The sequence below is a fragment of the Bombina bombina genome, chromosome 4 (genome assembly GCF_027579735.1).
Source record: "Bombina bombina isolate aBomBom1 chromosome 4, aBomBom1.pri, whole genome shotgun sequence".
Classification (NCBI taxonomy): domain Eukaryota; kingdom Metazoa; phylum Chordata; class Amphibia; order Anura; family Bombinatoridae; genus Bombina; species Bombina bombina.
The window spans coordinates 788,852,643-788,865,069 of record NC_069502.1 but is presented as its reverse complement, the minus strand read 5'-3'; the positions used below and the strand labels follow the sequence as shown (position 1 = coordinate 788,865,069).

At 38.5% G+C, this 12,427-nt stretch overlaps 1 protein-coding gene across 1 annotated transcript in view; it reads left to right on the top strand.

The window, feature by feature from the left end:
* Positions 1 to 11,727, top strand: part of CAPN9 (calpain 9) — a 329,028-nt gene extending 317,301 nt beyond the window's left edge. Inside the window, exon 20 of the mRNA XM_053711177.1 lies at positions 11,441 to 11,727. Within this exon, the coding sequence (XP_053567152.1) occupies positions 11,441 to 11,467 (27 nt within the window). The 3' untranslated portion in view covers positions 11,468 to 11,727. The remainder of the gene's footprint in view (positions 1 to 11,440) is intronic.
* Positions 11,728 to 12,427: the final 700 nt, after the last annotated feature.

Sequence of the window (12,427 nt, the reverse complement as noted above, 5' to 3'; positions counted from 1 at the left end):
GTCTGCCCCCCACTAGATCCGGTCCCGGATCGGGGGCTCTCGGTTCATGCTGTCTTTGGGGCAGCAGCAGGTTTCCTGGCCTGTTTGCCCTTATTCCAGGACTGGTTAGGTTTCCAGCCTTGCCTGTAACGAGCAACAGCTCCTTCCTGTTTTGGTGCAGTGGAGGTTGACGCTGCTCCTGTTTTGAAATTCCGAAAAGGACGAAAATTAGACTGTCTAGCCTTAGCTTTGGCTTTGTCTTGAGGTAGGGCGTGGCCCTTACCTCCTGTAATGTCAGCGATAATTTCTTTCAAACCGGGCCCAAATAAAGACTGCCCCTTGAAAGGTATATTAAGTAATTTGGACTTAGAAGTAACATCAGCTGACCAGGATTTTAGCCACAGTGCTCTACGTGCCTGTATGGCGAATCCTGAGTTCTTAGCCGTAAGTTTGGTTAAATGTACTACGGCCTCCGAAATGAATGAATTAGCTAGTTTAAGGACTCTAAGCCTGTCCATAATGTCGTCTAGCGTAGATGAACTAAGGTTCTCTTCCAGAGACTCAATCCAAAATGCTGCCGCAGCCGTAATCGGCGCGATACATGCAAGGGGTTGCAATATAAAACCTTGTTGAACAAACATTTTCTTAAGGTAACCCTCTAATTTTTTATCCATTGGATCTGAAAAAGCACAGCTATCCTCCACCGGGATAGTGGTACGTTTAGCTAAAGTAGAAACTGCTCCCTCCACCTTAGGGACCGTTTGCCATAAGTCCCGAGTGGTGGCGTCTATTGGAAACATCTTTCTAAATATTGGAGGGGGTGAGAACGGCACACCGGGTCTATCCCACTCCTTAGTAACAATTTCAGTTAATCTCTTAGGTATAGGAAAAACGTCAGTACTCGCCGGTACCGCAAAGTATTTATCCAACCTACACAGTTTCTCTGGTATTGCAACGGTGTTACAATCATTGAGAGCTGCTAAGACCTCCCCTAGTAATACACGGAGGTTCTCCAATTTAAATTTAAAATTTGAAATATCTGAATCCAATCTGTTTGGATCAGAACCGTCACCCACAGAATGAAGCTCTCCGTCCTCATGCTCTGCAAGCTGTGACGCAGTATCAGACATGGCCCTAGTATTGTCAGCGCACTCTGTTCTCACCCCAGAGTGATCACGCTTGCCTCTTAGTTCTGGTAATTTAGACAAAACTTCAGTCATAACAGTAGCCATATCATGTAATGTTATCTGTAATGGCCGCCCAGATGTATTAGGCGCCATAATATCACGCACTTCCCGGGCGGGAGATGCAGGTACTGCCGCGTGAGGCGAGTTAGTCGGCATAACTCTCCCCTCGCAGTTTGGTGAAATTTGTTCACATTGTACAGATTGACTTTTATTTAAAGTAGCATCAATACAGTTAGTACATAAATTTCTATTGGGCTCCACCTTGGCATTGGAACAAATGACACAGATATCATCCTCTGAGTCAGACATGTTTAACACACTAGCAATAACTTGCAACCTGGTTATAATCTTTTTTAGCAAAAACGTACTGTGCCTCAAAGAGGTACTTAAACGATTAAATGACAGTTGAGATAATGAACTGAAAAAAAAAAAAAAAAAAGTTATAGCATCAACTTTAAAATAACACAACTTTTAGCAAAGGTTTGTTCCCATTAGTAAATAACAATAACTAAATTTGACATAAAAAATTATAGAGTAACGTTTTTATTCACAGTCAATATAAAATTCTCACAGCTCTGCTGAGAGAATGTACCTCCCTTCAAAGAAGTTTGAAGACCCCTGAGATCTGTCAGTGAACCGGATCATGCAGGAAATATAATAGTAGCTGACTGGAAATTTTTGATGCGTAGCAAAGAGCGCCAAAAACGGCCCCTCCCTCTCACACACAGCAGTGAGGAGAAACGAAACTGTCACAATTTAAAGCAGACAACTGCCAAGTGGAAAATAATGCCCAAACATTTATTCACTCAGTACCTCAGCAATGTAAACGATTCTACATTCCAGCAAAAACGTTTAACATGATAATATTTATTAAAAGGATTAGTGACCTTTAACAGAGTAGTTCCGGTGAAATACCATTCCCAGAATACTGAAGTGTATACATACATGTCATTATAACGGTATAGCAGGATTTTCTCATCAATTCCATTCAGAAAATAAAAACTGCTACATACCTCAATGCAGATTCATCTGCCCGCTGTCCCCTGATCTGAAGCTTTTACCTCCCTCAGATGGCCGAGAACAGCAATATGATCTTAACTACTCCGGTTAAAATCATAGTAAAAAACTCTGGTAGATTCTTCTTCAAACTCTGCCAGAGAAGTAATAACACGCTCCGGTGCTATTGTAAAATAACAAACTTTTGATTGAAGTCATAAAAACTAAGTATAATCACCATAGTCCTCTCACACATCCTATCTAGTCGTTGGGTGCAAGAGAATGACTGGGACTGACGTAGAGGGGAGGAGCTATATCAGCTCTGCTGGGTGAATCCTCTTGCATTTCCTGTTGGGGAGGAGTTATATCCCAGAAGTAATGATGACCCGTGGACTGATCACACATAACAGAAGAAACATTCCATATAAAATCCGAAAAATTAATTAAGTGTGTAAATATATCAGACAAAGAGGATAGAGATCAGAAAGCTGTTAGTATTGGATTTATTATAGGTAGACCTTTTATGGTGAACCTAATGTGGTGTAATACAGGGAACCAGGGGCTCTTAAAGATGTTTAAAGCTGCTATAATGTGAACTGAAACATGGGCATTTACACATTATTAGGAGAGCATAGACAGGCCACTGCAGAAGTGGGAAGGGTTATTACTCCCAAAAATTGATCAAATCATATTCCGAATTTAGACCCTTCGGTACACGCGTTTGTAATTTAAAAATCCAGAACATTTCCCTCTTCTGCAGTAGTCTGTCTCTATTGCCCCCTCTAGGCGGACAAAACACTCTCTCAATGGCCTGCCACCTAAGTGTTTCCACACTTTTTTGGTGGTATTTCGCAAAGTGCTGCACCAGAGGGGTAGACGCAACACCTGCCTGGATTGTGGACAAGTGATTTCGGATACGTACTTTTACCTCGGTGGTCGTGAGCCCAACGTATTGTAGGTGGCAACTAGTGCAACTCAGGGCATAAACTACATACGTGGAGGTACATTTGAGGCAAGACTGTATGGAATAAACCTCTCCAGTGACTTCAGATCTGACACTATCAGACTGTATTACATGTTCACACACCCTACATTTGTTTAGGCACTTGAAGGTGCCTTTATGGGTCAGCCAGGAACTTTGTCCCCTGTCAGTTTTAGGGAGAACAGAGGGAGACAGTAAGTTACCAAGTGTAGTCGTTTTTCTATAGGAACAGCGCAGACCTTGAGCAATACAATGCTCCAGTTTGTCATCAGCCGCCAAAAATGAAAAATGTTTTTTAATAATTTTACATATATCGGCATATTCCTGACTGTATTCAGTGACAAAGGTCACTCCCTTATGTTCAGCTTTAGACTTAATACCATCCCTGTTTAGAACCGCAGACCTTTCTAGAGGATCAACTTGGCTTCTAGCCTTTCTAATTACATTTGTGTTATATCCTCTGTTCTTCAACCTTTTGGTTAAATCGTCACACTGTTCAGCACATTTTTCTGGCAATGAACAGTTGCGTTTAACCCGGATGAACTGGCCTTTAGCCACAGCAAAAGGTACATGTCTAGGGTGGCAGCTACTTGCGTGCAAGAGGGTGTTACCCGTTATGGGCTTCCTATATATTTCTGTCTCAACCTTTCCATCCGTTGTACCTGTAATAGTGATGTCCAAATAATTTATCACATTATCCTGTAGATCACAGGTGAACCTAATTCCAATATTATTGGAATTCAAGTATGTGACAAAGGACATGAACTGTGACTCACTTCCACTCCACACGAGGAGTAGGTCATCTATATAGCGGCCGTAAAAATAAATATATTCTCTGAAGGGGTTTCCATCCCCATAGACGTGGGACAGCTCCCACCAACCCATGAACAGGTTGGCGTAGGAAGGGGCAAACTTCGCCCCCATCGCTGTCCCACGTCTCTGGAGAAAGAAACCACCCTCAAAAGAGAAATAATTATGAGTTAGCAAGAACTTAAGAACTCTAATATAAAGAGACACACTCAGCTGAGACAAAACAAAAGCTAGATGAACTGTTCATTTTCAGTGCCACTTAGGGTGCATACTCTTTTAGCACATTATGTCTTTTCATAGAGAAAAAATATATCCTGTAGCATATCAGTCTGACCCTGCCCAATGACAGTCCAGCGCCCAAATACCAGGCAATTCTTCTCTGAGCAAGAGAAACAACAACCCCAGACTATATTTTTTTCTCTGTGAAAAGGCTAGTTATTCTAGCTTTTGTTCTGTCTCAGCTGAGTGTGTCTCTCTCTTTTTATATCTATCTATCTATCTATATATATATATCTATCTATATATATATATATATATATATATATATATATATATATATATATATATATATATATATATATATATATATATACACACACATATATATATATATATATATATATGTGTGTATGTGTGTGTGTGTTTATATGTACACACGGCACACACACACACCTTTTTATATATGTGTATATATATATATATATATATATATATATATATATATATATATATAAAATGAATAATTAAAAACAACATTTCTTCTAAGTGTGTACGTGTGTGTGTATATATATATACTGTGTATATGTATATATATATATATATATATATATATATATATATATATATAAAATGAATAATTAAAAACAACATTTCTTCTAAGTGAAGAACAAAGCTATCTAATTTATTTCTTAACAAACCTTCTTCTTGACCTAGTGTACCTTCATTTTAACACTTAAGCAAAGTCCAGAACCGATATGTTTATATGTGTATATATAGTTTAGATTCACTTGGTTTTTTTTACAAGACACCAGGAAGCCTGCTATTATCTACTGGCCAAATTTCAATCAAAACAATTCAGCCATTTGGGCTGTATTTATATCTAAAGAAGTATTATATAGTGCCATATATCTTAAAAACAAATACTAAGGCCTCGCTTCCATTGAGTTGTTAAAAATGGAGCCGTAAGCTACCGAAGCGGACGACAGCTAAAAGTAATTTACGGCTCCATTTTAGTACCAGGTTTCCATTGAAAAGATTAGCGTGTTGCGTGCAGTCGCTCTTTTCGGCCGTACGTAAGTTTGCGTTGCCAACCGATGTCGGATTTGTCGAAAAGCGCGCCATAACAAGTGCATTGCCATGGTAACCCGACCTCTGTCTATAAGAATAACGGTTTGCGCCTGCGCTCTTTACCTGTGATCGCCTCTAGAGAGAAAGACACGGGAGCTAGTTGCGTTGGTAGGAGTTTTGGGTTTTTGAGAGTTGTTTGAGAGTTAGTGGAGAGTTTGATATTTTATTTTCATATATTCTTATTGTAGGCCTCATATAATATTAGGAACACACACACACATTCATACATTAGTTAATTAACACACATTAGTTTATACACACAAACACACACACACACACACTTTTATTTGATACAAACACATTCACATTTATTTTTATTTCATTAACCCCCATATCCCCATCTTCCTTTATTACTCCTTTCATTAATCCCCTTATTCCACTTCCCATCCCCCCTTTGACTACCCTTCCCTTCCTCACTATATAACTTTTTTTTTTTATATACATTTTGCCCATCCTATTTTTTTGTTTTTACATCCCATATTTTTTGTTTTATTTGACTATATAGCCCACCCCTTTCTTCATTTGCATCCCTTATTATTTTTCTATAATTTTGTTATAATCCTCTTTAGTTTTTCCTTTTTCATTTACATCCCTTTGTTTATTTTCACCCCCACATTTTATTTTTATTTTGAGGGATATAGAATAGAGATAGTTAGGGTCTAGATAGGTTAGGTAGTTAGTTTTGTTTATATTTAATTTAAGGTTTAGTTAGGTGAATTAGTGTAGTTAGGTAAGCTAGGGACTTTAGTGTTAGGTTAGAGTTAGGGAGGAAGGAGAAAGGGATGGATAGGCCTAGTGGAGTTGGGAAGGGGGTGGCTAGGGGGAGGGCAGTGGAGAGGGTGGATAGAGGGAGGGGGAGGGGGGAAGTAGGGAGTAGTATGGGCAGGATTAGGGGCCGAGGTTTGGGTGGAGGATTTGTCCTTCCTCAAACCCTGGCAGAGGAGGGAAGGAGAGAGGGTGGAAGAGGAGTGGAGGTGGGAGGAGTGAGGAGGAGTCAGCCTCAGCTAGGCACAAAAAGAAAATGGAAAGTGGGGCAGACTGTGGCAAGTGGGAGTGGGGCTGGTGGTAGCCTGTCACAGCCTGCAGGGACAGAGGAGGGAGAGAGGGCTGGTCCCCAGTCACAGGAGGGAGAGTCTGTGTCTGCTGGCCCTTCAGGTGTGAAGGGCAGGCTAAGAGAGGAGAGGTACTCTGAGGAGGAGAAGGAGGCTCTTGTTGAGGCCTACTTGGAGAGGGCAGCTCAGCTGGAGAACCCTAACCTGAGGCCGGGTGTCCGGAATAAGCTGTGGGAGGAGATTCGAGTGGCAGTCAGCTGCTTAGGACGTAATCGTTCTACTGCCAGCATTAAACACCGCTATCATGACTGCAGAAGGGAAACCAAAGCTAAGCTGGCACAGCAGGCCAAATATGCACGTGGGACAGGTGGTGGTCCTAGCAAGAGAATACACCTAAGGTCATGGGAGGAGATGCTGTCCAATGTCATCTCGGATGAATCTGTTCACGGATGTAAGGGGACAATGGACACCTCTGTGCCACCTGAAGAGGTGTATGAAGGTGAATATTCAATATTAAATATAACCATATATGTGATGTATATATGTTGTATATCATAAATACCCATCTGTGTTTAGCTATTAATCTAAATTTACATAGTTGTATTTAATATGTTCAGCAAGCACTCTGTATTGTATATCTGCTCCGACAAGCAAGAATATTGATTATATAATATCCAAGAATATTAAGCATTTCATATAAATCATGTGTCATTGTCCTTAAAGGGACACTGTACCCACATTTATTATTTTGTGAATCAGATACAGCATGCAATTTTAAGCAACTTTCTAATTTACTACTATTATCAATTTATCTTCGTTCTCTTGCTATCTTTATATGAAAAAGAAGGAATCTAAGCTTTTTTCTAAGTTCAGAACTCTGGACAGCAGTTTTTGATTGGTGGATGCATTTATCCACCAATCAGCAAGGACAACCTAGGTTGTTCACCAAAAATGGGCCGCCATCTAAACATTCTTGCATTTCAAATAAAGATACCAAAAGAATAAAGAACATTTGAAAATAGGAGTAAATCCGAAAGTTGATAAAAATTGCATGCTCTATCTGAAGCACAAAAGAAAATATTTGGGTACAGTGTCCCTTTAACAATGTTCCTTTAAGACACAGTCTATAAAGATTCATCAGTTATGGTCATATATGCTTGGATTTTATCCCAAACACACTATATGTGTGTGTGTATGTGTGTGTGTGTGTGTGTGTATGTGTGTGTGTGTGTGTGTATGTGTGTGTGTGTATGTGTGTGTGTATGTGTGTGTGTGTGTGTGTGTATGTGTGTGTGTACATATATACACATAAATATGGAATATAATAGTCTGTATTGTTATGCTACAAAGTAATATATTCTATTAGATAGATAATGTAAACATACCGTATATTTATTTGTAGGTTCCGAACAGGAGGAGTATGAAGCTGCACCAACACCACAGCAGGATGTTCCTACATTCACTGAGGAGGAGGATATCTATGGTGACACTACCTCCTATATCAGCCTCTTAGAAGATGATATGCAGCAGCCTAGGGCATATGAGGTAGAGGATGTATCATGCCCTTCTCCATCTACCTCGGAGACAACATTTCATGTTTTGGGTTCTGAACCCCAGCAGACTCATCCTCCTCAACAATGGCAGTTCATGCATACTTCGCAGCAACAAATGGCACAGCCCCGACAGCTGCACCCACCGCAGCAGATGATGCACCCCCCACAACATCCTCCTCAGCAGCAGATGATGCACCCACCACGACATCATTATCCTCAGCAGCAGATGATGCACCCACCACAGCAGCATACAGATCTGCATCATCTGTACTATATGCCTCCCACTCCTATGGCACAACAGGAATCCACACCACCACCCACTGCACCCACCAATGTATTGCCAACAGTGCCATCACAGACAACCTCACAGTCACCAATACGGAGACACAGCCCTGGAACCAGCCAATTATTAGTTCCTGAGACACCAACTGTACAACAGGGTCCGGCACAGTCCCAGCAGGATGATCTACTGAGGCTCATACATAGAGAGCTTAGGCTGTCCAGGCTCCAGCAGCAGCAGGATTTGAGAAGGATACAGAGCCAAATGGACATCCATAATGCCTCACTCGTCTGCCTGGCAGAGGCAGTGGAGAGGCTCGCGGATAGGCCCCAAACTCCATCCTCCCTTGCATCCTCTGTCATCTCCCTGCAGGACCCTGAATCCCGGTTATTAGCCTCACATTCAGCTGGTGGGCGTCGCACAAGACGCCACACTGCCCCCCTAAGTACCTCTCCTCCAAAGTCAAAATCCCGCCGCAAGAATTAATTAATATTCTTTTTTTTCCACCCAAGATATATCATATCTAATTTTTGCACTAAAGCACTTTTTTAAGTGCGATTTTCATCTCATAAATATGCATCCATTTTTCTAATCCAAAGTTGAACATATATCTTAATATTATTCTAATAGCTGTTTATCTGCTAAAAATTAACAGCTTTATTCATTTTTATTTCACATGATGTCAATTAATATGCAGGTGTACATTGTTAATAAATGTATGTGTCCTTTTATTGAGGATATTATGCCGTTTAAGAATACTTGGGGATACGTGTCTGAAATTTATACAGTATATGCTCTCTAACATTAGTCAACGTGACGTGTAAATGTTATGATTTATATTCCACAAGCATATGTTGTTTGCTCCTTCAGATGAAGCTAATAAGGGTTATACAGTTATAGAAGAGTTGAAAAGTAAATACTCCTTCCTGTTGATATGGCCAAATACCTTGCATTCATTCTTATAGTCCTATGTGGAATGTAATATCTGAAATATATACCTATCATGACTAATACCTATCATGACTAATGCACTCCTTTTTGTCAAGATTATTATTCAATATTTAAAATAATTAGATAAATGTATCTTTATGATATTTAAGCACTGATGTATACACAACATATATGTGATTGCCATGATATAGAGGTGATTAATACATTTTAATTGACATCATATGAACAGACACAGACTCTCCCTGGGACCAATGCACAATGCACTTTTAAAATGTTTCAATAACTCCATGTTAAAGACAATACTTCATATCTCTTGAAGTATGTAATATTAAGCACTTATGTATTTTGGTTAATAGTCTAAATATTGCAAATGTATTATCTGCTTTAGCAGACATGACATTACATATATTTTATAAATATTAGTACTATGACACATAACTTTAATGTGTCATCGTTTTGTATTGAATAAATATGATTTTCACATTGAAAATTACATTTGAATGAGGGTAAATCTGTAATAATAAAACTCATCTTCATGATAAACAACTTATTTCCTTTGAATTATTTTTCTATATGTATTGAGATTATATATAGCATCCCTGGGCAAAGGTTTCATTTTGAATAGGTAGATATTTTATTTATTTTTATAATATTTTACCAGGAAAGATACATTGAGATTTCTATAGTTTTCAAGTATGTCCTGGGTCCACAAAACATTGCATTGATACAATGGGTACAATAAAATAAAAAACAATAATAATACATATGCCCAAAAATTTAACATAGAACAGGTAGGAAATATATAATCAACAATGACAGGTGCATTCTGTTTTGAGATATGTAGAGAGGGATCTCTTAAAGGATATTAGGCATGGGGAAGGTTTGAAAGTGTGCGGGAGGTCGCTCCATAATTTTGGTGCTTGCATATATTTTTATATGTACATACATATTGATATTTCTATGACAACATGGGTGCAAATATTCCTATACATAGGACCAATAAATGTAGCATATATAATGTTATTTGTACATTGAAACACTCATAATTTTTTTGTGATTTGCAATTTCAATGAGAAACAGGCCTCAAAAAAGCTCTTTTTCCTCCTTTACACCTAGTTGAGCTGGGGGTAATATGTCTCAATGTATCGACAGCCTCCGACAGTGTATTAACGGTTAGCGCTTTCATTGGAAACCTGGTATAATTTATCGATTAACGGCTTCTATTACTTTCTATGGGACGCGAAGATCTTTTCGGCAGCCGAAGTCCGGCTGCCGATATTGAGGTATAACGCGCCATTGGAAACAGTCGTTAAACGATATTGCTTTCGACAGCATATTTAACGGTTTGCGAGTGCACGCAAACTGAATTACAACTCAATGGAAGCGAGGCCTTATTCGTTTAAACTTTGCAAGGTTTGTAATCAATGTCATGTTGCAATGAACTGCAAAGATGTATGCAATTCTTTTTTTATATGATATAAGCACATAAATACAGTATAGACAATTAGAAATCAGAGTTTCAATCAAACTTAAAGGGATAGTAAACTCAAATTTTTTCTTTTGTGATTCAGATAGATCATGCAATTTTAAGCAACTTTCTAATTCTAATTTTCTAGTTCTCTTGCTATCTTTATTTAATAAGAAGGAATGTAAAGCTTATGAGCCAGCCCATTTTAGGTTCAGCACCCTGGATTGTGTTTGCATATTGGTGGCTACATTTAGCCACCAATAATCAAGCATAACTCAGGCTCTGAATAAAAAATGGGACGGCTCCTAAGCTTTACATTCCTGTTTTTTAAATAAAGAGATCAAGAGAACAAAGTAAAATTAATTCCTCCTGTACTAGATTCATTACGTTTTGTTATATTTTGTATTTTATCACAAATCTTTGTCATTGTGTACCCCTATCATTGTACCCAGCGCTACGGAATTTGGCGGCACTATACAAATAAATGATGATAATCTGAATCATGAAAGAAAAAAAATGTGGGCTTAGTATCTTTTTAAATATGCCCTTACATTCAATATCAGACCCCTTACCAGGTTTTATACATACATTCACACATGTATATCATATAAGTATATATTCAGATTTAAATGAGTAAATAAGACTATAGAAGACTAAAAAATATTTCTTTAGTGTCATATTTAATATGTAAAGTAATTAGCTCATGTTACATTTTCTTGATTTTCCATAATATTTTACTTAAATATTGGTCTAAAAGTTTATTCCAGGTGATTTTTTTAAAATTGAATCAATTCCTAAACATACTCTAATTTGTTAATTTTCTTCTTATTTATAGTTTATCTGTCTCGCCATGAACATTTAAAGAAAAATATGGATCAGCATAATCTTGCACACTGGGAACTAAAGTTTTTCGGCCCGTAGCTCCTAAATTGTGATTTCTTTGTTTAATAAAACGTATTTGTGGGATTTATTTGGAATTTGTGGTAGTACATTTTCTTTAGTGTTACACAATTTCATTTATTGATTCTAAAAGAAAATGGAAAAATGGACGTGTTATGATTTTAATTCTTGTTCATATATTTGTGTTAATGGATGAAAATAAATGTTGCTTTTAACATTTTATATACCTGAGTGTGAGTTTTTTTATATAGTGCATTTATCAAATCACCTACTATAAATTACAAAGTAAAAATATTATTATTGCATGTTTGTGACAGAGGTACTATGTCACACAATACTTTGCCCAGTGTACTATGTGGGCATAGTACCTACGTCCAGCATAGAGGCACAGGTTGTGCTCCCACTGTAAACTTTAACAGCGAGATCCACAACCTGTTGCTAGTCTGTGTCACTGTCTGCAACAACCTTTGCGGTGGTGCCAGTGGGAAGTGTATCAATACAGCAACCTTGAAAGAGCAAGCTCACAGAGTAAATGTGCTAAATTTATAGGCTTGCAAGGCCCACACAGGTGAAAATAATCCCACCAAGGGATTGTAAGAAGAAGGGAGGAGAGTGAGAAGCCTTTCCCAAGAGGGGGAGGGGCAGCTCCCTGCACTATGGAAAAATGTTTGGGAGGGGAGAGAGAGGAATGGGTCCCTGCACTACAGAAAGAAAGAAAAAATGGTGATTGGTTGAATGAAGGAGGGGGGATCCCAACTACATAAAAAATATAAAAAAATAAAATAAATAAATAAAATGCACAAACTTGTTACTGGCAGACTAGCTGCCAGGGCCGGATTGACCTACCAGGATACCAGGATATCCCGGTGGGCTGCAGCAGCTAGGGCTGGAAAGCTACAATTTAAAGGGGTGATTAATGGAT